This window comes from Myxocyprinus asiaticus, chromosome 36 (assembly GCF_019703515.2).
Source record: "Myxocyprinus asiaticus isolate MX2 ecotype Aquarium Trade chromosome 36, UBuf_Myxa_2, whole genome shotgun sequence".
Taxonomy (NCBI): Eukaryota; Metazoa; Chordata; class Actinopteri; order Cypriniformes; family Catostomidae; genus Myxocyprinus; species Myxocyprinus asiaticus.
In genome coordinates this window covers 32,366,022-32,393,658 of record NC_059379.1, presented here as the reverse complement: position 1 = coordinate 32,393,658, position 27,637 = coordinate 32,366,022, and the positions used below count along the sequence as shown (strand labels likewise).

Sequence of the window (27,637 nt, the reverse complement as noted above, 5' to 3'; positions counted from 1 at the left end):
CATCTGCTTTGAACATATTTAAAACCCAAAATAAAAATCTGTACTGAAAAATCTTCATTAAAACAATAAAAAACACTCTTTAAAATGTCAAACAAAGGCATAACCTAAAACAGTGCATAAACCAATGGAAAACAGTCTCTCTTTCAAAACAAAAAGAACATTCTTGGCTTATACTAGGATTTAATACAGAAATAAAAGCGTTTGCAGCAATTATCCTATGTAAAACCCTCCACTGAATATCAGCCTATCTTTTTGTTAATGGTGGCTTACATAGTGCTCTCCACTCTGGTCAGACATCCTCACTTAGTCCCAATACAGCACGCCATGGTGTATCAATTCTATTGTGTAAGACTTTTTTGTTAAAAGTTTTCACACAAGCCATGTACAACTGTTTACCATTGACAACATTCAAATCTAAACATACAGTATGTTTATAGATTCCCAAAAAATTCCTAAATGATCATTTAGATTTGGAGATAGAAACAGCGTAGGAAAAGGGTCCTTATCATTGGGAAAGATATTTCTCTCACAGTAATCAATGAGCATACCAGTTTCCACCATTGTGAAGTCTCTGTAATTTTTGAGCGAGAGTTCGTACAGATTTAATTCTTAAATGTGTAGCCATTTCTTCAACATTTCTAAATCCAGACCCAGATAAATTAATCAACCTTTGTAAAGTTATAATTCCAGATTTTAGGAAGGATTCAGTCAGTGTTTTACTCGCATCCACTGTATCCAGATGTGCACCATTTATCAGTGGTTCTTATAACAACCAAAATACAGTCTTTGATCCTTTTTACATTAAAACAACTCCATATTGTAAAAAGGTTGTGGTAAAAACAGGTAAGCAAGAAGTGTCAATCGGGACACATCAAAAACAAGGTTTTGTCCAACTCCATCCCTTGAACAGACTTCAATATAACACTGGTCATGGGTCTCCAGCCCAAATCCTCTGGACCCGTGAGAAATCTTTGCAGAAATTGCAAACAAAAGGCAGCTGTTCTGCTTTGCAAGAGTACAAGGCCCTGCCCACCTTCTTCTTTTGGTAAGTACAAAATATGATGTACCACCCAATGCAATTTACCCCCAAAAAAACTCTACCAAAATTGATTGTATTTTTGCCAATAAATAGGGTGGTGGGTCAACACAAGTCAACCAATGCCACAGGAAAGATGCCACAAGGTTATTTATGATGATTGTACAACCTCTGTATAACATCGTTGGTAAAAGCCTGTCTAAATATTCTTTTATTTTCTCAAGTATTCCTTCCCAATTTTTCTGAACAGTTGCTTCCTACCCCAAATACACTCCCAAGTACTTTAGCCCATCTCTTTTCCAGATTAATCCACCTGGGAGATTTGGTGCTTGTTTTTCCACTTTCCAACCAACACTGCTTCACTTTTTCTCCAATTAATTTTTGCAGAAGAGATATGTTCAAATTCTCTTGATACATTTATTAATGTCTGTACATCATTCTGCCCCTTAATCATTACAACTACATCATCAGCATAAACTGATAATTTAAAAGCATTTTCACATTTTGATATTGTTAATCCTGTTAATGCATAAAGTATACTGGGCAAAGAGCATCCTTGTCTAATTCCACGGCCAACTTTAAAAGGAGCAAATAAGCCACCATTACTCTTCAACACACTCTCAATGTCACAATATAGAGTTTTAATTTTGTTACTAAAATCAGAGCTAAAACCAAAAACACGCAAAACTTTCCACAAATATTGATGTTCAACACAAGCAAAAGCTTTCTCTTGATCTATGGAAATCAAACCAGTATTCAGACCATAAATTTCAAATCAAACAAATCTCTAATTAATAAAATGTTATCAAATATTGACCTGCCAGACACAAAAGGGCTGATCAGGATGGATCACCTCTTCAAACACCCTTCCTAGTCTTGTGGCTAGCACTTTTAAGAGTAATTTATAATCACAGCAAAGCAAAGACACGGGTCGCCAACATTTTATATTAGTTAGCAAAAGAGTAAGTACCGCACTTTGACAACTCAATGGTAAACACTCTTCGAGTAAACTACTGTTAAGGACTGCCAGCATATCCTCTCCTATGATGGACCAATAAGACTTATAGAACTCAACTGGAAGTCCGTCAATTCCAGGTAATTTTCCACACTCCATGTTTTGAAGAGCTTTATGTAACTCCCAAGACTATAGGCTAATTGAGTGCTGCATTAGATTTGTAAGAAATTTTTGGTAGTTCTCAAAAAAGGATTGTTCAACAAAACGATCTTCTTTGGACTCACTCTTATATAGTTTTTCATAAAACAATTGCTGCTCTCTTGTGTATTTCATTCTGGTCTAAAATGAAAATGTCATGGTTACTTTCATAACCTCTGTTCCCTGATGGAGGGAACGAGACGTTGTGTCGATGTAGTGACACTAGGGGTCACTCTTGGGAGCCCCAAACACCTCTGCTTTTTAAAAAAAAGGCCAATGGGAATTGGCGAGAGGAATTTGCATGCCACTCCCTCGGACATACGGGTATAAAAGGAGCTGGTATGCAACCACTCATTCAGGTTTTGTGCTGAGGAGCCGAGACCAGGTCCCAGCCATTTCAGCGGGTAGTTCATCATTGTGGCAAGAGCAACACAACGTCTAGTTCCCTCCATCAGGGAATGGAGGTTACGAAAGTAACCATGACATTCCCTATCTGTCACTCACTCGATATTGTGTCGATGTAGTGACACTAGGGGTCCCTATACAAAACGCCACTTCTAGCTGAACTGTGTTACGTGAACTGGTGGTGCGAGATGGGCAGACCGCTGTGTGCCTAGTAGCCAGAACACCAGGCCGTCACGTAACCTCCCCCAATGCTCTTATGAGCATCGAATGGTCCTTCAGGAACAAGTCGACTGCCCAACAATAGGGACAGGCTAGCCCAGCCGAGGCCTCTTTTCCTCTTTTTTCTCCCCAAAAAGAGTGGAATTTGTTAACCGACTGGGAGCCATAAGTGTCTATGTCGGGGGGTGTCCCTCCCAAGGGGAAGACACCGTGGAGACCACACCCCGCCCAAAAAGAGGGGGGGTATTTTGAGTGGAATACGTCACATGGTCTTACCGAGTCTTGTCGGAAGTATGTCATGTGGAGAGGTCCCATGGTAGGTCCTACCCGAAGGGGGAGGAGTTTCTACAAAGCATGGCAACCGGGGGCAGAGGGGCCTCTGCCCAAGGAAGATGCAGTTTACTGACAGGGAAATGATTTTACGGAAGATATCACATGGGGTCGCCTTCGGGGAACCAGCACATGTGGAGCAGCTACCTCAGTACAGGGCCTCATTAACGCACTTACTGGGCTGGCAGTGAGTTTCTCCGCAAACTCAACTGCCAGAGGGCTAAGGAGGAAAGTCATCCAGGGATCACAGTCTGTGAACACGACTGGGAGTCAAGAGCTCACGTCTTCACCTCAAGGGAGGGGAAAGGCCCTATGCGCAAGTGGTACACCCGGCCAGCTGTCCCGGAACTTACCTGCTCATGCCTGCCAATACATGGGACAAGACTGGCTCAACCCGGAGATTGTAGAACCTCACAAAGGTGTTGGGTGCTGCCCAGCCCGCTGCTCTGCAGATGTCTGCCAAAGAGGCGCCACTGGCCAGGGCCCAGGAGGCCGTCACACTCTTGGTAGAGTGGGCGCGTAACCCTGCAGGGAGTGGCACGTCCTGAGCCTGATATGCCATCCCGATGGCATCAATGACCCAGTGGGCGATCCTCTGTTTGGAGACAGCGCTTCCTTTCCGCTGTCCACGGACAAAGAGCTGCTCGGAGCTTCTAAAGCTCTGTGTACGATCCAAATAGATGTGTAAAGCTCGCACCGGACACAGCAACGCCAAGGCTGGGTCTGCCTCCTCCTGGGGCAGTGCTTGCAGGTTCACCACTTGATCCCTAAAAGAGGTCGTGGGAACCTTGGGCACATAGCCCGGTCGGGGTCTCAGGATCACGTGAAAGTAACCCGGACCGAACTCCAGGCACGATTCGCTGACAGAGAACGCCTGCAGGTCCCCTACCCTCTTGATGGAAGTGAGCACAGTCAGGAGGGCAGTCTTCAAAGAGAGTGAGGGCTCAAAGGGAGCTCCCTGTAGACCCTGAAGGACTACAGAGAGGTCCCACGAGGGGACAAGGCGCGGTCTGGAGGGATTCAACCTCCTAGCGCCTCTCAGGAACCTGATGAGCAAATCGTGCTTCCCCAAGTACTTACCATCTACTGCATCGTGATGAGCCAAAATAGGGGCTACATACACCTTCAAGGTGGAGGGGGACAGCCACCCCTCCAGCCTCTCCTGCAGGAAGGAATGCACCGATCCAACTGTGCATATCTGGGGGTCTTAGCATCGAGAAGAACACCACTTAGCAAACAGACGCCACTTCTAGGCATACAGGCGCCTCGTAGAGGGAGCCCTAGACTGAGTGATCGTGTCTACCACCGCGGGTGGTAGGCCACTTAGGTCTTCCACGTCCCGTCCAAGGGCCAGACATGGAGATTCCAGAGGTCTGGTCGTGGGTGCCAGATGGTGCCCCGTCCCTGAGAAAGAAGGTCCTTCCTCAGGGGAATTCACCGGGGAGCGTGAGATCCGAGAACCACGTCTGGGTGGGCTTGTAGGGTGCTACTAGGACAATCTGCTCCTCGTCCTCCCTGACCTTGCACAGGGTCTGTGCAAGTAGGCTCACTGGGGGAAACGCGTATTTGCGTAGTCCAGGGGGCCAGCTGTGTGCCAGCACATCTATACCAAGGGGTGCCTCGGTCAGGGTGTACCAAAGTGGGCAGTGGGAGGATTCCCGGGAAGCAAACAGGTCTACCTGTGCTCGACCGAATCGATTCCAAATCAGCTGGACCACCTGGGGGTGGAGTCTCCACTCTCCCCTGAGCATAACCTGTCATGACAGTGCGTCTGCTGCAGTGTTGAGGTCGCCCAGGATGTGAGTGGCTCGTAGCGACTTGAGGCACTGCTGACTCCAGAGGAGGAGACGGCAGGGGAGTTGTGACATGCAATGAGAGCGCAGACCGCCTTGGCGTTGCCATGTTGTCTGTCCGAACTAACACGTGCTTGCCCTGGATCAATGGCCAGAACCTCCGAAGGGTGAGCAGAATTGCCAACAACTCGAGGCCAATGCAGGGCCTGTCCATAAGCCGGCGGCTGCGTGCCCATTGCAAACAGCGCCCCAGCCCGTTTTGGAGGTGTCTGTTGTGACCACGACATACCTGGAGACCTGCTCTAGGGGAACACCTGCCCGTAGAAACGAGATGTCGGTCCAAGGGCCGAAAAGACGGTGACAGAGCGGCGTGATGACCACGCGATGTGTCCCGCGGTGCCATGCCCATCTCAGGACTCGAGTCTGAAGCCAGTGCTGAAGCGGTCTCATATGCATCAACCCGAGTGGGGTGGCCACCGCTGAGGATGCCATATGCCCCAGGAGCTTCTGAAAGAGTTTCAGTGGAACCGCTGTTTTCTGTTTGAACACCTTCAAACAGGCCAGCACCGACTGTGCACGCTCTTTCGTGAGGCGCGCTGTCAAAGAGACTGAGTCCAACTCCAAACAAAGGAAAGAGATGCTCTGAACCGGGAGGAGCTTGCTCTTTTCCCAGTTGACCCGAAGCCCTAGTCGGTTGAGGTGTGAGAGCAACAAGTCCCTGTGTGCACACAACATGTCCTGAGAGTGAGCTAGGTTTAGCCAATCATCGAGATAGTTGAGAATGCGAATGCCCACTTCCCTTAATGGGGCAAGGGCTGCCTCTGCGACCTTCGTGAAGACGCAAGGGGACAAGGACAGGCCTAAAGGGAGGACCTTGTACTGATACTCCTGACCCTGGAATGCAAACTGCAGGAAGAGTCTGTGTCAAGATAGAATCGAGACGTGGAAGTACGCGTCCTTCAGGTCTACCGCCGCGAACCAATCTTGATGCCAGACGCTTCCCAGAATGCGTTTTTGCATCAGCATCTTGAACGGGAGTCTGTGTAAAGCCCGGTTCAGTACTCGCAGGTCCAAGGTTGGCCGCAACCCACTGCCTTTTTTCGGTATGATGAAGTAGGGGCTGTAAAACCCCTTCTTCATCTCGGCCGGAGAGACAGGTTCTATCTCCACGCGCAAGGTAGCAGCGTTTTCGTCCATCACCAAGGTGAAGTGGATACCGCTGAACCTGGGTGGACGCCTGGTGAACTGAATTGTGTAGCCGAGTCGGACGGTCCGGACCAGCCATCGCGACGGATTGGAAAGCGCAAGCCACGCATCCAAGCTTCGCGCGAGGGGGACCAAAGGGACAATCTCGTCGGACGTACCGGCGGGTGGGGCCTCGCGGTGGGGTGGAGCTTGAGGTGCCACACCATGTCGTGGCTGTCCTGAGTTCAGGGACATTGAAGTACTTACCTGGCTCCTTGTGACCACCCCCGGAACAGCCTGGGATGGGGGAGGAAGAGGCCTGTCCTCGTGACCCATGGAGACTGTCACATCGGGGGTGGATTTGTGCCACAGCTGGGTGCTCAGGGGTGGGAAGACTGCCGATGGAGCACCAAACCTGCCAAATAGAGTGGTGGATGGTGGTCGTGATGACGGCCGTGCACACTGGATACGTGACCCAGGGAACAAGGAAACCACTCTTGCTGAACTCTTGGGTACTGCAGCCACTTGGGCATGCAGCGCAATTAAATGCAAAGGTGCAACAAGCAGACAAGGTGCGGGATCTTGAGCTGCGCTGGGGCAGGATATGGGACCTCCATCTGCTGCTTCACTGTCGAGAATGCTGGGCAAAGTCCTCGACGGTGTCGCCGAATAGGCCAGCCTGGGAGATGGGGGCAGCAAGGAACCGTGTCTTGTCAGCCTCATCCATCTCGACCAGGTTGAGCCAAAGGTGGCGCTCCTGGACCACTAATGTGGACATCGTCTGCCCGAAATACCGCGCAGTGACCTTCGTCGCTCGCCGAGCGCAGTTCCTGCATCAATCCCGGGGCAGAACTACCCTCGTGCAGTTCCTTTTGCGCCTTGGCGGACTTGCAGGAGTGCCATGGCGTGAAGGGCGGAGGCGGCTTGTCCAGCGGCACCGTAGGCCTTGGCCATCAGAGACGACATAAACCTACAGGCCTTGGACAGGAGCTTTGGGCACCCACGCCAGGTGGCGGTGCTCTGCGGGCATAGGTGCACCTGCAAGCACTTTTATCCACCGGGGGGATTGCCGAATAGCCCTTGGCCACCCCACCATCAATGGTAGTGAGGGCGGGGAAGCTGAAAGATCAGGACCGGGCAGTAAAAAGTGCCTCCCACGACCTTGTCAGCGCTTCGTGCACTTCCGGGAAGAAAGGAACGGGGGCGGGGCGTGGCTTTGAGCGGTTCAGGGGAGAGTGGAGGGTTTCACTCTAACCCGACGCTCGCAGCTGCCCGGGAAAGTATGTCGTCATCTCCGTGTCAGTCTGTGACCGGGCTGACCGCACCCGAAGGGAGGAGCCCAGCTGAGGCTTCCGCGTCTGACTGGATGAGCCCGCTCTCCGATGCTGCACTCGAGAGCTCATCACTTTTGCGGGCTCCGAATAAGAGGTCAAACTCACCATGAGACGAGCTGGCGGACTCATCCGGAAGCCCGATCGGGGCAGACGAGTTTGCTGGGGAATGGGAGGTCCACGGGGGGATACCCATCGGAGGTGGTCCCATTGCGGTCCCCATATCGCCCCCAGTGCTAGCCGCGCTTTGGTCACATTAGGAGTGTATTGTTGACACAACTGTTTTATTTGTGTTTTCCCAAAGTCCCACCACTTTTCAATGTGTGTATGTATGTATGTGTGTGTCTGTACGTATGTGTATAATTAGTTTTATTTTTTATTGTTTATTATTATCTATGTCTTGCTGCTGTTTTGTATTGTTTTTGTATTGTTGTACACTGGAAGCTCCTGTCACCAAGACAAATTCCTTGTATGTGTAAGCATACTTGGCAATAAAGCTCATTCTGATTCTGATTCTGATTTTTGTAATAAAAGAAAATTCTTCTTCTCCATTTTAAAATTCTTCCAAAAACACTGCAAAATGTCTTTAAACTGCACATCATTTATCAAAGTTGTATTGAAGTGCCAGTAAGCACTGTTTAGTTTAATAGAGTTAAGAGTAATTATACCCTACTAAGCTGTGATCTGAAAATCCAACTGGAGAAATAAAACAGTTTTTTTTTTTTTTAAACAGTCGATGTTTTAAAACGTAAAACCTGTCTAACCGTGCTAATGATAGTTAGTTATCAATATAGTCAATATAGCATGTATCCATGTATATTGTTTTTAATCTTTATGAAAGTTTCTCCATACATCACATAACTCGTGTGTTTCAATCAGTTGAATGAGCCGTCTGCAGAGGGAATATGTGGCTCGATGTGACTCCTTTCTATATTTTGTTCTGCACAGTTAAAATCTCCACCTAGAAAAAGATAATCTTCACTATTACATCCTTCTAAAGTTGTACAAAGTGTATCTAAAAAACTATTTCTTTGTGTTGGTAAAGTTGGGGCATAAACAAACATAAAAACAAAGATATAATTTTCAAACTCTACAACAACTTTCAGAAGTCTTTTTTAGGACCTCCTCCATTTAAACTGAACAAGGAACAAAACTTTTAGCAAACAAAATAGCAACACCTCCACTATGGTAAGTGTTATGGCTTAAGAATGATAAACTGTCTCATTCTTTAATCTACTCAGCAGCATTTTTTTTCATCATGTGTTTCTTGCACAAATAACACATCAATTCTTTTCTGTCTCATTAACTCATATATTTCTACCATTCACATTTAGAGACGCAATGCGAATTTCATCCATTTCATAGAAAGAAATTAACCATAAAACACAGAAAAGAAGACAGCCAACAAAGGCCAAGAAACTAAGCTGCTTCACTATCACAGTTACTCAGTTGGTTTCGTACCCTGGTGACAATCTTCTTCAGACGATACACCTCTTTGTCTGTGAAACGTCCTTCCCTCCTTGAAATCTTAGTGACTTCAACAAATTTCTTAAGATCCAGAAAGTAATCAACAATTTGTACACCTCTTAAATTTTGTGTTACTTTTAGAAATTTCATGATTCCTTCAGAACTATAACTGTCACATGACCAACAACACTTGAAGCAAGCAGAAGCACTTGAATCAGAAAAATCACTCTCGCTATCAACACCGTGATCATTTTCATTTTGTTGTTTACCTGTTTTTCTTGCTTGTTTAGTTACAGTACCTTTCTCAATCTTTTTCCTTTTTAGAAGTGCTTTGAAAATATTCTGATCAACTTCCATCACTGTGCTATCACCATTGTATATGCTTTCTGAAAGGGATTCCACATCAGACACCTGACTCATTGAATTTGTCTGTGAATTCTCAAAATTCTCAACATTCTCAATCTCACTGACCTCACTCAAATTAGACTCAATTCTAATAGACTCGATCACCTTCTCCAACCCTCTCTACAGTTGCAGACTGTTCATTTAACGTTTTATCTGCAGTTAAACTTGCAGTTGACCCCAATTCAATCAGAGTCGTCACATCAGCACTGGCAGAATTAACAGCCTCAACCTGTACACTGCCTTTAGCAGAAACACTTGGTTGCACTATTCTCTGGGCAACCGCGGATTAAATGCCCCATTTTTTCCGCATCCAAAGCACCTCACTGAGTCAGTCGATACAAAGACTGTGTAGTCAAAATCATCTATTCTAAATTTCAAATTCAAATCAAGGTCCGTTGTCTTTTAAAACCATGTATGCAAATTTGCCAAAGGAGACTACATGTTTTACAAACTCAGATTTGCTGCCAATTGCGATCTTTTTAGCAGGTGAAACCAGTTTTCCAAAGCGTGAAAGTTCTCTTGCCAACATTTCATCTTTGATAAACAGCTGGACATTAGACAACATAACTTTTTTTGCGGGTGTGGAAAGAGGTAGTACCAGTGTAAACAAACCCTGTAACACTATACCTCTTTCCACCACCTCACTTGCCTTTTCTACAGTGCTTAAGAACAAAACAATTGCATTGTTCATTCTTGAGGCAGCCAAAGCACATTTATGGCCAACCACATTTATAACAGCTAAACTGTATTCTTCTATGCTCTATGCTTTAACTGCAAAAACATGGAGAATAATAATTTTGAGTCATACATTTAACAGAATTGTCCTTCAAAAGTGTCAGAGATGTAGGCTAAAAAAAAAAGACGTGCATAAGTTACCTGGTGGTTTACAATAAAAATAAATTAAAATAACATTTTAAAATAAAAATGTCATAACTAACTAAATTCATCTCGTAACATGAAGTTTAGTTTCATACACAAACTCTATTATCAAATAATACCTAGCATGTATATACATACAATAATACCTTTTGAGTATCACCTTGGAAACTGCCTAGCAACTAGATGGGGTTACCCTAGCAACTAAGGAACAAATCACATATCTCTGCTCCAGAACACCGTAAAGACATCCGGTTTCATTCATTTGACTCAGGGTAGCAAGGAGCCTTTTGAGTATCACCTTGGTAACTGCCTAGCAACCAGATGGGGTTACCCTAGCAACCAAGTAACAAATCACATATCTCTGCACCAGAAAATCGTAGAGACTTCCTGGTTCGTTCATTTGACTCAGTGTAGCAAGGAGCCTTTTGAGTATCACCTTGGTAACTGCCTAGCAACCAAGTAGCAAAACATATATCTCTGCACCAGAACATCGTAGAGACTTCCGGGTTGGGTCATTTGACTCAGGCTAGCAAGGAGCCTTATTAGTATCACCCTGGTTACTGCCTAGCAACCAAATGCAAAAGCCTAGCCTAGCAAAGCAACATGCTAGCAACATGCTTAAACATGCTAGAAACAATCTAGCATCATGCTAACAACACCTAGTGAATTGATAAAACATGCTAGAAACATGCTATCATCATGCTAACACATGCTAGCAATGCCAAGCTAAGTGCTAAAACATGCTTGCAACATGCTATCATCATGCTAACTATTGCTAGCAATGCCTAGCTAAGTGCTAAAACATGCTAGCATCATGCTAACTATTGCTATCAATGTCTAGCGAAGTGGTTAAACATGCTAGCATCATGCTAATACATGCTAGCAATGCATAGCAAAGTGCTAGAGCATGCTAACATCATGCTAACTATTGCTAGCAATGCCAAGTGAAGTGTTAAAACATGCTGGAAACCTGCTAGCATCATGCTAACACATGCTAGCAACACCTAGCTAAGTGCTAAAACATACTAGCAACATGCTAAAACATGTTAGCAATGCCTAGCTAAGCATCTTATCAATAAACTTTCAGACTAGGCTTTTTCAAGCCAACCTAAAGTTTGTCCAAAAACTTTTCAATCTAGTTAACTATACCATACAACATAGAAAAGAAAGTTAGAAAAAAGAAGGCACAGCAGGCACAATTCACTCGCACTCACCACACACTCTACTCATTCGCTCCCAGCACACATTCCAACACACACACACAGAGAGAGAGAGAGAGCTTCTAATGTATGGGTGTGGCATGGAAATATACCAAACTGTATATTTCAGTGGAATGCATTGCAGTGCAGACTTTAGGGCCACATTTACAACATCAACCAATTTTAAGACTCTAAAATATTATTATTACATATATATCTGGCACAGATCAGGTCTTGCTGCATGCAATCAACATTAGTGCCCACCGATATTTCGGTCAGCCGATATTATCAACAGATATGAGCCTTTCACCAATATATCGGTACTGGCGTATATTTTACCAATATGCGCCGATATGAAAACTTTTTTCAGAACATATAATGCAGAAAACGTCATGGTTACTTGTGTAACCTCCGTTCCGTGATGGAGGGAACGAGACATTGTGTCAATGTAGTGACACTAGGGGTCACTCTTGGGAGCCCGAGACACCTCTGGTCTTTGATAAAAGGCCAATGAAAATTGGCGAGTGGTATTTGCATGCCACTCCCTCGGACATACGGGTATAAAAGGAGCTGGTATGCAACCACTCATTCAGGTTTTATGCTGAGGAGCCGATATAAGGTCCAGCCATTTCAGCAGGTAGTTCAGCGTTGTGGCAGGAGGGACACAACATCTCCTTCCCTCCATCAGGGAACGGAGGTTACACAAGTAACCATGACGTTCCCTATCTGTCACTCACTTGACGTTGTGTCGATGTAGTGACACTAGTGGTCCCTATACAGAATGCCACAACTGGCTGAACTGTGTTACGTGAACTGGCAGTGTGTGGTGGGCAGACTACTGTGTGCCTCATAGCCAGCACATCAGGTCGACACGTAACCTCCCCCAACATAGTTATGAGTGTCAAACGGCCCTTTTTGGGGACAAGTCGACTACCCAAGTGATAGAGACAGGCTAACCCAGTCGTGGCCTCTTTTCCCCTTCTCTTTTTTCCACTCCTTAAAAAAGAAGGGGGATTATCCGACTGGGCCACCAGGTCTAGTCGGGTGGTGTCCCTCCCAAGGGGAAAACACAGCGGAGACCACACCTCACCCAAAGAGAGGGGGGATATTTAAGTGGAAGGATACGTCACATGGTTTTTCCAACCATGTGGACAGTCTTCAAGGTAGATCCTGCCCAATGGGGGAGGAGTTACTACAAACATGGAGACTCTGCACAAGGAAGATGCAGTTTGCCAGCAGGGAAACAAATCAGTGGAAGATATATATCTCATGGGGTTAGCCTTACAGAGAACCGCCACATGCAGAGCACCTACTCCAGAACAGGACTCTTAGTTAGCACATGTACTGGGCCGGCAGCGAATCTCTCTGAAAACTCGACTGCCACAGGGCTCGGAGGAAGTCAACCAGGGAACAAACTTGTGAACACTACTGGGAATTAATGGTGCACATCTTCAGCTCAAAAGGAGGTGGAAGGCGCTATGTGCAAGCGATATACCCGGCCAGCTATCCCGGGCTTATCCGCTTCTGTTGCGTGCCACTACCTGGGACGAAACCAGTTCCACCTGGAGGTTGTAGAACCTTGCAAAAGTGTTGGGTGTTGCCCAGCCCACTGCTCTGCAAATGTCTGTTAGAGAGGCACCTCTGGCCAGGGCCCAGGAAGCCACTACACCCCTGGTAGACACCACAAGTGTGGCCATCATCCGCCAAGAGACCACGGCGTGACCTTCGTCGCTCGGAGAGCGAGGTCGGTCGCCAAGCGCAGTTCCTGCATCAAATCTGGAGCGGAACTACCCTCATGCAGTTTCAACGCCTTGGCTTGGTGGACCTGCAGGAGAGCCATGGCGTGCAGGGCAGAGGCGGCTTGTCCAGCAGCGCTGTAGGCTTTAGCTGTCAGGGACGACATGAGCCTACAGGGCTTGGACAGGAGCTTAGGGCATCCGCGCCAGGTGGCAGCGCTCTGCAGGCATAGGTGCACCGCGAGCGCCTTATCCACCGGGAGAATCTCTGTATAGCCCCTGGCCACCCCGCCATCGAGGGTAGTGAGAGAGAACTGCAGAATCGGGGCCGGGCAGTAAAAGGTGCCTCCCACGATTTCGTCAGCTCCTCGTGCACTTCCAGGAAGAATGGCACTGGAGCGGGGCATGGCTGCTTTGAGCGGCGCCGCGAGCCCAGGAGCCAATCATCAAGCCGCGAGCATGTCGGTCATTTCGACATCGGCCTGTGACTGGGCAATTGTCCCCGAAGTGGGAAGCCCAGCTGAGGCTTCTGCGTCCGACTGGACAAATCTGCTCTCCGATGCTGCACTCGAGAGCTCATCATCTTCGCAGGCTCCAAACAAGAAGCCAGACTCGCCGTGAGCGAACTCATCCAGAAGCCCGATTGGGGCAGACAAGCGTGCTGGGGAATGGGAGGTCCGTGGGGGGATACCCGGCAGAGATGATCCCATTGGGGTCCCCAAATCGCCCCCAGTGCTAGCCGCGCTGTCCTCATACCCGTAGGTAGAAGGACCGAGGCGGGGTGCCGCTGGGGTGTCTTGCTTTCTTACAAAAGCAAGCCACGACCGCAACGTTGCCATGGTCATGTTCTCGCAATGAGAACATGAACCATCCACAAATGCTGCCTCCGTGTGGGTCACGCCCAGACACGAAAGACAGTGATCATGACCATCCGAAGTTGAGAGATAACGACCGCAACCAGGAATAACACACAATCAGGAAGGCATCTTTAAAAAGACGCGTCTTTAAAAAGACGTTCCGTGTGTGCCGCTCTTTTAGAGAAATATATACTCTTTTAGAGGAGAAAAAAGCTCTTTCAGAAAATATACTCTCTTGTTTTTCTGCTGAAGCGTCCAGGGGCGTTCTCTGCAGTGCACCAGTGCAGAGGAGGGAGAAGCCGCTGAAATGCGCCGTCAGATCCAGTAGAGGTGAATGAACAGAGGATTCAGCTCAATGAGCATGACCGTTTGGCTCTGAAGAGAAAATCTGAATGAGTGGTTGCATACCAGCTCCTTTTATACCCGTATGTCCGGGGGAGTGGCATGCAAATACCACTCGCCAATTTTCATTGGCCTTTTATCCATTGTTTACAGAGCTGAACTGACAGTGGCTCTGCAGACAGGGCGGAGTTCAGTGGTGTCATCACGGTAAGTTGTTAACTAGTCTGTTAAATACATACTGGAAACTTAATAAACAATGACCCCATCATTTTCGCTTTTCAATATAACTAATATAACGTTAACCTTGTCCCTGACAACCATGTCACTCATGTCTGTTTGCTGTTAGCCAGCTATAGTTTGTCAGTGCAGTCAGTAATGTAGCAGATTGAAAGGTAAACAACAGAGCATCTTTTTGCAGCTCAGCAGACAACGGTGTGGTGGTAGATTTTGTCAGCTGAGTATTGATTTCATGCTATGTTATTACCTAGTTGGTGAGACACAATGCTGGAAAGTAAAATAAACAATGTCCGTCTTTTACTCTCCGTGACAACGAGCTTATAGCTAACTAGCTAATCACATAGCTACTTTCATTGTTGTCAGCTGAGTGGAAGCTAATGTGTAAACATGTATTCACCAAACTGTTTTGTTTTAGGATTCACAGTTTGGTACCCCCTTCAACCGAACAATTCCAGTTATGTCATTTATAAAATGTAATATTTAAAAGTCTGGTTTTCCACCGTTGAAAGTTTCCCCTGAACTTGTATAGCAGAATACGGTGTAACACAGCTGCCATTGTTTATCTTGACTCGGCAGTATTAATATAGTCAGCATTTGACTGATAATAAACAGTAATACTGATGTTTATTTAGCTATTAATTTTATTTTTATTTATTCTTTATTTAAATGGTCAGCATTTGACTGATACTAAACAGTACTACTGATGTTTATTTAGCTATTTATTTTATTTTTATTTATTCTTTATTTAAATGGTCAGCATTTGGCTGATACTAAACAGTATTACTGATGTTTATTTAGCTATTTATTTTATTTGTATTTATTCTTAATTTAAATGGTCAGCATTTGACTGATTCTAAACAAACAGTACTGATGTTTATTTAGCTATTTATTTTATTTGTATTTATTCTTTATTTTAATGGTCAGCATTTGACTGATACTAAACATATAGAGTACTGATGTTTATAAAGCTATTTATTTTATTTTTATTTATTCTTTATTTTCTTAGTGTTCATTTCTAGAATTTGTTGACAATGTATAATAAGAATGTCAAATATTCTTTGATAAAAATATTTGTTTAAGAAAACAGCCTTCTGAGTACCTTTGCATAGTCATATCGGTGCAAAATCGGTGAAAAATCCACATAGAAAAGGTCTGTTTTCATTCCAGCTCAAAAATTTAATATATCGGCCACTATATCGGTAATCGGTGAATTTTCCCTCTCTAAAATTGGTATCTGTCTCAAAAATCCCATATCGGTCGGTCTCTAATCAACACTAATGAGATCTGGTTTTTTAGCATCTAATTTGGGCCATTTTCAAATGGGCATCTAATGCTGCATTCCATTCAAAGTTGGATTTGCGAAATACCTACTTGATATCTCTGACTTTCAACCATAAAAGCGTTCCATTGCCTGATGCTTTGAAAGACAATGTAAAGAAACAAATTGCAGTCCTAGCATTTGCTTTGCAGATGTCTATTGTCAACTTCATCTCCTGGCTACCAAATTGCAGGATAAATGCTTCTATACAGTGCGAGCATTTATTTTGCAAGTGTAAAATTATCAACAAGAAAGCTCTTTTAAAGTGTTATACACTTGTATTTTATTTGTTTAAAAGTAAATGTTTATCATGAACTGTGTACATCTCTCTGGGTGTCCACCATGTTTGTGTGACATCATGCACCAACATCTTGTGGATTTCTCACAAGTTTCTAAGTCCAATCTCAAGTCCTGTTCTATTACACTTTTCCAAGTAGGAATTTGCAAGCCATTATGCCACATACATGGTATAACGTCATTTGTTCACCTGCCCTCTCTGATATAATGGCATTTGTATGTACTGTACACAGTGATAAGCAGTAACTTCACTACAAATAGTGAAACTATTGGCTTAACTACATTTTTCAGTAGCATAGTGGTAGCTTCACTAGTTTTTAAATCAATTAGCTTTTCAGTACCTAAGCTATTTTATTGATATGTCAGTGCAGTAGCATTGACAAAAGCCGTGTACCTGATATTTACTGTCACCAGTTTTGAATCAAAACTAAAGATATCCGATTCACAAATTAATCACACTTTTAAGTCGTTTCTTTACAATGAATTGGACACACGTGATAGCATAACGGTCTGAATCAGTTTGTGAATAAATCTAAATTACTCATGTAACTGACTATAACTACATCACTGCTCATGCACGCACTGAATCATTTGGAGCCATTTCTCACTCCGCAATACGCTTACGTTATTTTATTACTTTAAAACACAGAGAACAAAAAAAACTGATTTTCTGTACAGTAGTTGGTAGCTTAGCTAGCGACATTTTTTGAGTAGCTTGACCAACACTGACTGTACATTATGTAAAAAAGCAAATTGAAAGAACAATGCAAATATTGCTCAATACACCAACGTTTCACCAACATTGTTCTAAATCAACTCTTATCTACTGCTCTTATCAACAGTGCATGGAATTTATAAAGTTTTTATGCACTGCAGGTACATTAGCATATGCTACATTAGCATAACTTCTGTAAAACCATCTGTTGCATTTACAGTCCCCTAAGACATCTGCCCTCTTAATAAAACTCCACTGCAAATCAAAAATTCCTGCTCCAGCTACCATAACTGATGCCCAATGACCGCAGTCTCTGTGGAATGAGTCCGCTGGAGTGTGTTGCTTTGATACAATGGTGCTCTGTCATTGTATAGAATGAGGGTGAGCCCTGCTCACAGCAACAACCTGGCCCTATGCCCGCCGCGTCTAATCAAGATGCCCGAACCTGAGGCTCTTTGATCACCTCGTTTGATGTGTCTGAAATAATAGACATCACGCCAGGCATCGCTCAGGTTCTGCCCAGCTTTCTATCACTCTTTTATAGGCTATTTTCAGGGTCCGTTCAGATGTCAGCACTCATTTGCAAAGGTCTGAGGGAGTGTTGAGACAGCTGTGAAACAGTGTTGAGACAGCTGTCTGAAAGAGGTATGTGGGTGTGTGTGCCACAGTGGGAAAAGGAGGTGTCCAATGGTGACCACTTCGCTTTTGCATTGATCACACTGGCAGCTGGTACGTGTTTCTTTCACAATCTATATCACCTTCACTTTCATTGTTTTACATGGGATTAGAATTATACAGGGAGGTGGGGTAATATTTACGAGAGCTTCTCCATGATTTTAATCTCATACGAATTAACCCCAGGTTATACTAATCCTGCACGATTTGAAATAAGGCTAAATATTAACCAATCTCCTGTAAGAAAGGGACCCCAGTATTTTTGTTTTAAGTATGGAGGTGCTCCTGGATGCTGTTGTTTTTTTTTTTTTTTTTTACCTTGTTTCTGAAGTGTGGTAGTATAGTGTGGTGATGCAGAGCCTGAAGATGCAACATGAGAACGCAAACCACTCATCAGACGATTAAGGCTTGTGGCAAATTTAGGTAAGATTTATTCTGCATTAGCTAGCCTAGCCTAGCATATGCATATCCCAATACATAAATGACCCATAATGGTTTAAATAGTTTATAAACTAATTGTGTTTCAAAAGGATGACAATGCTTTGCAAAAGATACGCCCATCTCTGAAATTTCTACAGATATTGCTTATACAATACGAATTAACAGTAAACATTACAGGCATCCACAGTAACAATTACTTTACAGACGTATGTCCGGTAAACTTAATCCCATCCGAATATTACTTTTGCTGAACCTGTAGCTCAACTGGTAGAGCTTTGCACTAGGAACTCTATGGTTTGTGGTCTTAATTAACTGGAAATGACAAATGTATACCTTCCATTCAATGCACTGTAAGTCTCTTTGGAAAACATCTGCCAGAGTTACTGTATGTAAATGCTGAACTGGTATGTCCTTTACTTATACATACTGTATAGAGAAATCAGTTGTAGTAAGCATTGTTTCACCACGCTTGGATAGCTTTTGTTTTCCACCAGTAACTGATAGCAATGCACAGAGTTGTGGCTACAGGTCCAAAATGTCTAGTACTGACGCTGACTACCACCCCTGGAGTCGCGAGTTCGAATCCAGGGTGTGCTGAGTGACACTAGCCAGGTCTCCTAAGCAACCAAATTGGCCCGGTTGCTAGGTAGAGTAGAGTCACATGGGGTAACCTCCTCGTGGTCGCGATTAGTGGTTTTCGCTCTCAATGTGGCACGTGGTAATTTGTGCGTGGATCACAGAGAGTAGCATGAGCCTCCACATGTGCAGTCTCCACAGTGTCATGCACAATGAGCCACGTGATAAGATGCATGAATTGACTGTCTCAGAAGCGGAGGCAACTGAGACTTGTCCTCCGCCACCCGGATTGAGGTGTAACCACGCCACCACGAGGACCTACTAAGCAGTGGGAACTGGGCATTCCAAATTGGGAGAAAAGGGGATAAAAAAAAAAAAAAGATTTTTAAAAGATAAGGGGCCAAGAATTCCTTTCTAAGATTCTGACATCACATAATGTAGGTAGGATTTTCCACAGAAGACATGGCATCCCATCAGAAAGAGAAATCTCATGTGAGCTTTCTCAATTGTTTCACCCAATGAGATCAAATGGCTTTTTTGCAAATCCCCAGCTTCACAGATTTGTATCCTGAGAAAAAGACCCCAGTGATCTCACATGTGTCTCCTCTAGAGTTTCAGAAGAGATCTCAACAATGTCTCGAACTGTGCTAAGATTTGCCAAGATCTGTCAAGTCTGCAATCAAAAGTCAGAGATTGCAATCGTCAAACTCGTCAAATTATTCAAGACCAAATGATCTGAGCTATGCTATCCACATTAATTTCATGGCTCTATACTCTGATAGTATGCCAGCAATGGTCTCATTATGTATTCTTTCTGAGACAAACTTCATACTTAAATTAAACACAGCTGGGAACTCCTTTAAATCCCCTGGGCTCTGAAAGAGCATAGTCTAAGCAATACAATCACACATGTGAGCCTTTTAATTATTTGTCTTGTCTGTCACAACTTTTACACTTGTAGAATGTTGTGTCAAAGTTACTGAATAATCCCACAATTATTATTCCCTCACCTCACTGAAACTTTACTGGAGTCCTAAAACTATAAATAATAATGATAATAAAACTCCATTGGAAAACATAAAGTGTGCTTTTATGGAGGCATCGTAGCAAGCTGTTAAATTAGTACAGGCTGCACAAACAGCTGTTGAATTTGTGAAGTATTTCTGTGGCATTTCAAAAATGAGCTTTCCAACAGAGTCACACAGCCTAACACCAATGGTACCATATGGAGGCAAAGCGCAAATAATATTACACTACAGTTTGTGCAGTTGCAACAAACCCCATATTGTAACTAAAACAAAGTGTGCAGAAAATCAAAAACATGTATTGTACCTCACGTTTTTTGTAGTTCCATAAATTCCAGCAACATTATGGCACAATGTAGACAATATCTTGAAAGGAAGCTGCAGAAACTGAACTACTGTACATTATAAGCAAATTTAGCTGGAAAACACTTCTACCTTCAGCTTGGAATTGTGTTCCGTCAGGTTGGTGTTGTAGTTCCAGCTGGCCTCTGTGCTGAAGTAGAAGACCTCCTCAGCGGTTGAGTTGTACTCGTTCACAAACATCTCAGCCCCGATCTCTGTCATAAGGTATTCCCCCGGGCTCCACTCTGGTTTCAGAGCTGTGATTGTGCTGATGAAAGCCAGCAGCACCACTGCCCAATGCATAATGGACCACAGCTGCAGAATGAAGGACAGAAAAAGACAGAATAAAACTTCACAGAGGCGCCGTCCTGCAATGGATGCCACACTCACTGCTGTATGTACAGTGGTTTCCTCTCTCTGGCTGCTTTTCTCTCCCACTTTCCCCTGTTTTTCAGGCACAGAACAATCACAGCCAGCTCTTTTTAAGTGTCAGTTTAACCCAGCCCTCTCCTGAAGGATACACATATTTCCTCTCTCTCCCTGTCCCTGCTACTCTCCCCTTCCTTCTCTCTCCCAGGACCTGTCTTCACCTGTGAGCCTCTCCTATCTTATTCTGGTGACTGGTCCCTTATGAAAGAAACAAATCATAAATGATATAATATCTCCGTCGTTTCTCCTTTGAAGGCAATCAAATTAAACAAAATGAAAATGGAGTCTCCTTTTTCTCAGCAACCCATGCTGGGGGACCAACACACAAAACACAACATTAGCAGGTGGCCAGCAAGAGGCGAATTCACTAAACAGTTGCACAATTTTTGTACGTGTATTTCAGTCCAAAAAAACTGCATCTTATTCACTAACCACTCACAATCTAGTTTAAGTAGGTGCAATCAGTGATGAAGTGGGGCTCTGTCTTGAGTGTTTAAATTAAGACATTGCCATTCCTCTTTAATCATCACAATCAGAAAGTCTTTGGAGAGAGAGAATATTTCCTTCTGTTTGCTAAGGAAGTAAATATTAAAGCGATTTCTAAACCATTTTAAGGAATATGCATTGGTCTGGTGGCCTTATAGATCACTCCCATTATATTGAAAGAAGCTTCATCGATTATGATGAGAGTGATCTAATATTCACGACCTTTCTGCTAAGGAATTAATTGTAAGTATCTCTAAACTATAATTCACTTTCATCGCCTCTCTAGTGAAGACATGCTGAGTGTCAACAAGATCAAGCTTAAAGTATACTTCGACTTTGATGCGAACGTTTATCGTATGCATACAGTCAAACGCTCAGCCGTTCAAAGTATACTTAATTTGATTGTGCTCGCATACACAGGCGGTTTGGTGCCTTTTTCTCTTCAGGAGTTTAGACCCATGAAGATGTCTTTTATAGTCCCTTATAAAAGTTATACGAGTTATACAAATGTCTTGACCTCCTCTCACACCAGCTCTTGAACTGTACATCCACTCTTCTTGTTTCCACCTTGTCTCCTGTTTTTTGTTTTTTTTTACCAGTGATTACATCTTCTTGCACTTCTGTTTAAAATCAGTGGGTCAATTATAAGTGTTGCCCCCTTGTGGACCCACTGATTAGTGCTAATAATTCCAGGTGCATGCACATACTGTGCGTTCAGAGTATGCCAGTTAGAAAAATCGGGCTGCATACGTTCAGTGCTCAAGTATTATATTGATGACAAAATGTACTCACTCATCCTGTACGCATACTGTAAGATGTATACAGTACTTTGGTCTAAAAGGAACACATCTGTAAAAGTCACTTCAAGTAATCGTTTGATGTTCTTTGAATTGTTTCCTCTGCATCTGATGATGACACCTCATTATGTATTTAATTATTTTATATATATATATATATATATATATCTTATTTATTCTGTTTTAGCTAGACTTAAAAAGTATGCGTCATGTCATTTTAATTTTAAAAAATGCAGCTACCGGATATGCTTCAGGACCAGACATGCACAGTAACATTGTAATTCATTTGTAATTGTTTTTCGTCATTGAAAAGGTCTAAAAAAGAAAGGTGGATTTGATAGAATTTAAAGAGTTTTTTGCACTACAAACAGGCAACGTTGTACACTTAAACTAGGATTCAAATTTTCAAAAACTGTTACAAACTGAAACCTGCTCCTGTGGACAACTATAGCAAAGTCCAATCAACTTCAATGGGGAAACTACAAAATTTCCTAAACCGTTGGATAAGCTTTCAATTCAAAACATATTTCAAATCACCAATAAAAATTAAATACATTTTATTTCTTTAACTGAAATCAGGCTAAAAATGTGTTTTCAAGCTGGTCCAGCTAATTTCCACATACATTACAGAGCAATGAGAAGGGGTGGTGCCTTTACCAATGAGGCGATTGGCTTGTTCAAGGGACTTCTATCCCTACGCCCACCATACTGGGCATTACGATTTCTCCCATTAATTTTTCTTCAAGTGGTCCATCTCCTCCTCCTCATTCTCCCTTTAACTATAGGAAACTGTCTATCAGTATTGGAATGGAAATTGCAGTACTGCATAACATTGCCATGAACGTAACAGTATTTTGCACTGGTTCAATTGTAAGCATATTGGTCTGAACTGGATTTGATGAACATGGCAATGCAGTAGAGTGCAGGCAAAATTAGTGAGGAACATATTGCAATCTTTTTCCAGTGCAGAGAATGTGGAAAAGGGGGGTTGTATTATACATTGAGTGTGTTGCCAGTCATGTCAAAACGAACAGTCCATTCCTGCACATGACTCGCAGTCGCCGTAATGGCATATCCAGCTCAGCGTATTGGAGAATCTATCCATAATCCTTGAGCAAACGATGTCATCCTCCTGGAATTTATGTTTGTTTTTTTTGTTTTGTTTTTTTTTTTTTTTTTTTTTTTTTGAGGGAGCAGCTTAGGGCAGCTTATGGTGTCATGACCATGTCCAAGGTGCTCCAGTGACTGATCTAATCACTGTCTACTCCTGGAAGATCTGCACTGCATGACCTGCAGTTATCCTCTTTTTTAAAAAAAAAAAAAAGCTGTGAGAAAAGAAGAAAACAACATGGTCCTTTGAAATATCCATAGTAACATCTTGTGCCAAGGACACTTGGCAAGTTAAACTTCATTGCACATGAATCAAAAGTCGAATCTCAGCCTTCTGAAAAACACACCCACTCTATTCTGCCAGCTTGTATATGTCTCAAGTTTTATCTGCAGTCTTACATTGTATGTCTAAGGGGAAAACAACAGAAAGTTTGGGGAAAGAGTGGTTTATTGTTAACTGATTATAGATCAGTTAGTCATTTTCTTTACAAAAAAAAAAAGTATTTAATTTCCTTACTGATTTACTTCCACAGCCTAGTTGCAACCTCTGACGGCTGTTGAATTTAAGAACCGCATCAGTCTGATGTATGGACTACATTTATTAGGCTTTTATGGTGCTTTTACATAGTTTTTGAAGCTTGAAAGCTCAAGTCCCCATTCTTTGCAAGTGGATGGAACTAAACAACAATAGTATACTGTTTAAAATTTCTCCTGTTGTGTTCCACGGAAGAAAGAAAGTCATACAGAACAACATGAGAGTGAGTACATGATGACAGAATTTTCATTTATAGTTGAAATATTGTAAACTGAGAAATACTTACTTCAAGGTGCTTCTTCAGGTTAGAAGTTGAATCTTTTGATGCAGATAGAAGTTTGGTTGCTGGCAAAAACAGCTTGCATTGCATTATTATGTTGCACCATTTGTTGAATTTGAAAGTAAAATGGTCTCTGGCTTTTTGAATCCTCCTCCATTCTCTCTGACTTGTGAGTCAGTAGGTTGCTCATCGGTAAAACATGCTTCATGATCTTTTTTTTTACACAATGGGGAATATGGGAAATAGCCTACACTGAACTGCCTCATTGGATAAATTTGGGGAAAGACAGTATTAAATGAAAAGACAAAATATTAAATGAAACAAATGACAGTAAATTTCAAAGTTCTCTACTGTTTGAATCTAACTAATTTGACTCCAATCTATTTAAATTGTAACTACAAAGGAATGAAAGTTTTGTTGGAGACAAATGTTTATGTTTATGAGTTTATGTCAAATAATCAGTACATAATTCTTATGAATGGACCGAAATTCTGATTAAACAAACTATGTGCACATTTTCACTGTTTTAGTGTATCATTTTGGTGTTTTCTATACAGTCTATTTGAATGAGTTTTTCCATGCTGATTTGTTATTGTCGTAACAACAATTTTAGATAAACCATTTCCTAAATGGCATATAAAAACAAAACAAACCATGGTTGGTCCTGTCTAAATGATTCTTGCCAGAATAAGTTACAAAGTTGACCAGACTTTATACCAGTAGTGAAAAGTCTGGCTACTTGAAACTAAGAAAGGCCTAACTCACACGCACATAACCATAAATGCTTGCTTTTCCCAAAATAATTCCATTGGTTGTATCTTCTTAAGCTGTTTTCCAAATTGTACATTTACAATCTCAATGAGTTGCATATTTACTTAATTGTAAATGGTGGTTCAAAAATAGTTGGATCTTTTGATTCTCCCAGAGCAAGTGTTTGCAGACATCTGCATTCCTAAAGAACTATGGGAAGAACTTTCAGTGAATTTGCTGACATGATATCCATATTCCCTTGTAGTCCTAGACATAAAATGCTTTGAGCCTGCTGACAGAGAGCAATTCTGAAAACTGTTGCTCAGGCGTCGTTTATTGACCAAAAGCATTCTGTTACTAAAAGTCAACTGTATCTGTTAACATTTTAATGCAAAGGTGAGACTGATATAGTTAAATAGATTACAGCATATGACATCCAGCACCACTTCTAACTTTCATTAACTAGAATTGACTAGAATTAACTAGTCTGATTTGCAAAACCTACTGTTGTTGTTACATGACAACCAATACACAGGCATTAAAAATTAGCAACATTTTCACAAATCATAGTTCACCTGCTGGAGAAAAACATAACAACCCTGCAATTAGGGATTTCCTCTCAAGTTCTTGTACAAAAACATCCTCATTGGCCATGAAGTAAAGATGGTGTGTGCAAGATTCATTACTTCCACACATAAATTCACAAACAATACATACAAACACATGTTGAGCTACGCATAACACATACTGTAAGCTACACAAAAGCTACAGTACGCATATTTATTTTCTCAGGCACTTGTTGAGTCTTAATAGACATCCAACTTTCAGAATTTTAGTAGTACACCCATACTGTTCACGTGTTGCTCTTGCTATAGTTTACTTTCACATTGCTTCTTCGTTTTTGTCATTGACTGAAACACCAGTGCCACATTGAGTAACAAATAGCATGTATAATATGTATGTACTGTATGTACTGTGCATATGGGATACTGATCATTCCAGACTGATCTCTCAGTGAGATCAGAAATAGTATGTCAACTTTTCTTTAGCTAAAATCAGTCTGTACTTACAGAAATTCATAACACTGCCACCTGTGGCCAAAGCGGTAAGTGTTGTTGGGCGTCAACATGATCACACGGGAGGTCGGCATGTTGTTTCCAATAGTTCTGGTACACTAGGATCAGCGACATTATGTCGACTCATGGACCGCTGTCATCTCCTATCAGATATGTTTGCATCGGTTCAAGGCAGATTGCTTACCCCTGTGGCATACCTGGAAACGTGTTGCATCAGGAAGCACGTCGCATTAGCAGCGGGTGAGACCAGGGTTCGGATCCTGTGTCAAGACAGGGAGTGATCGCATAATCAGTGACGAGCACGATTCGGACGTTACATTTTCACCTCTTACATTACATTTTTACTCCACTAATGGTTAGGGTTTGGCATAGGTTTGGGTTGGGTGGTAGACTTTATAAAACAGTCATTTCTCTTCACTGTATTAATGCCTGTACAGCTGATAACAACTCGCTTCACATCTTACTTTTGGCACCCATACGTGGACAGTACACCCAGAAAATGGAGCTCACTTGGACACCAGTATGGACACGTGTGAGCTCCATTTTCCGGGTGATATGTTCACGGAGGGGTGCCAAAAGCAAGTTGTGAAGTGACTTGTTCACAAGTCATCTTTCTAAGTCACATCTTTCTAAGATGTACAGGATATAGAGGCAGGGGCATCACTCCAAAAACTGGATGAGGTAAAGGAGGTTGAAAATATAGGACGGACCGCATCACGTCATCTTTAAATACGGGATTTTACAGGATGGCTGGCAACCCAACTTGCTAACTGTTAGGAATGCCAAACCCCCCCCCCCCCCATTTAAAATGAGTGGCCAATCAATACTAATAATTAACACCAAAATAAAACAGCAATTATAAAACCTTTGAGTAATTCTCCATGGAATTAACTACATTTGAATATGTAGATAAAAAATGTATTAGTTGCCCATTTTCTTGCAAGTGATGCCATAAAATTATTGATGATCTATCTGATTTGGAATTAACACTAAAGTCAGTGATGCCTGGCCATGTGAACTGAATGAACTTTACACTTATCCCCTCACATGGACACATACACAGCTCTGTCTTGCTCACAAAGACTTCAGCTGGGTAATTCAATTCTGCAGCTGTAATGGAACTTTGTGAAGTGTGTCAGAGCTGTGATTGCTCACAACATCCAATCTGCAGAGATAAGGTTAGAGGTAGCTTTGGCCAGCACAACACTGTCAATGTGTTAGAGGTATAGTGGGAAAAATCCATACAGAGTGAATCTGACCAGCTTTATTATGAACTCTTATGCACAAAAAACGTTCTTCAATGCGGCCATCCTGTGATGTTGACAGGATTGTGTATTGGTATTTTACATTTTATCGTTGACTGAATTCTTTAGTTTGCCTTTTTTTTTCTTCTTCTTCTTCTTCTTCTTCTTCACTAATCTCCCTTGATGCTCTTGACTGCACGAAACAGAATTGCAAAAATAAAGACTGTTTTCAAACAAAATACGGTACATTTGAGAAGCCAAAGTCTCTGTTTGCTTTCTAATTTATGCTGTCTAGGTGAAACAATAAAGATAAACTCTAGGGATAGAGATTGTTTCAGCCTCCTGTTTTTGCAAATAATTATTAATTGTCTTGGAGCAGGAATGTTTATAATGTGAAGGTATAATGGGGAGATTTAGGGCTGTTTACGATGTATTACATTAGAAATGGTAGTGAACTGGGCATATGAAGAATGAAATAGGGGAACCACTTGGCCGAAACTCCCCTGCAGATTTCTTGGGTGAGAACATAAATGCTCATTGCTTCTTCTTGGAGTGTTTTTGGAAACCCTGAGGCTGTGGAAGAACTGTTGCAAGCCTGGCACAAATACACGCTGTACATATTCCTATAAAATGAAGTCATCTCAGACCAATGGTTGGCAGTGCACACCAGCATTTTCTGGTATGTTAAAAATCATAAAACACCAGGGTTCTCGCTGACATTACTTGGAATGTGCTTTCAGTATAACCATCAAATATATGTTATGTCAGGAGGGGGATAGTAATGTCATAAATGTGCAACCCTGTGTCTCATTTTCATCAATGTAACATAAACTCAAAGCTACTTATAGCAGTGGTTCTCAACTGGTTTTGTTTCACAACCTAGAATTTACATGTTCAAGTGGTGACTAAACAGTACTAAAAAAAATATATATATATTTTATTTTTGTATCCTTCAGAGTTAGGATGG

The 27,637-nt window shown here is 42.7% G+C and overlaps 1 protein-coding gene across 1 annotated transcript in view; it reads right to left on the bottom strand.

Annotated features, from left to right (window-relative positions):
- Positions 1 to 20,620, bottom strand: part of ace (angiotensin I converting enzyme (peptidyl-dipeptidase A) 1) — a 65,008-nt gene extending 44,388 nt beyond the window's left edge. The window contains exon 1 of the mRNA XM_051673716.1: positions 20,057 to 20,620. Coding sequence (XP_051529676.1) covers positions 20,057 to 20,266 — 210 coding nt within the window. The 5' untranslated portion in view covers positions 20,267 to 20,620. The remainder of the gene's footprint in view (positions 1 to 20,056) is intronic.
- Between the last annotated feature and the right edge of the window lie 7,017 nt (positions 20,621 to 27,637).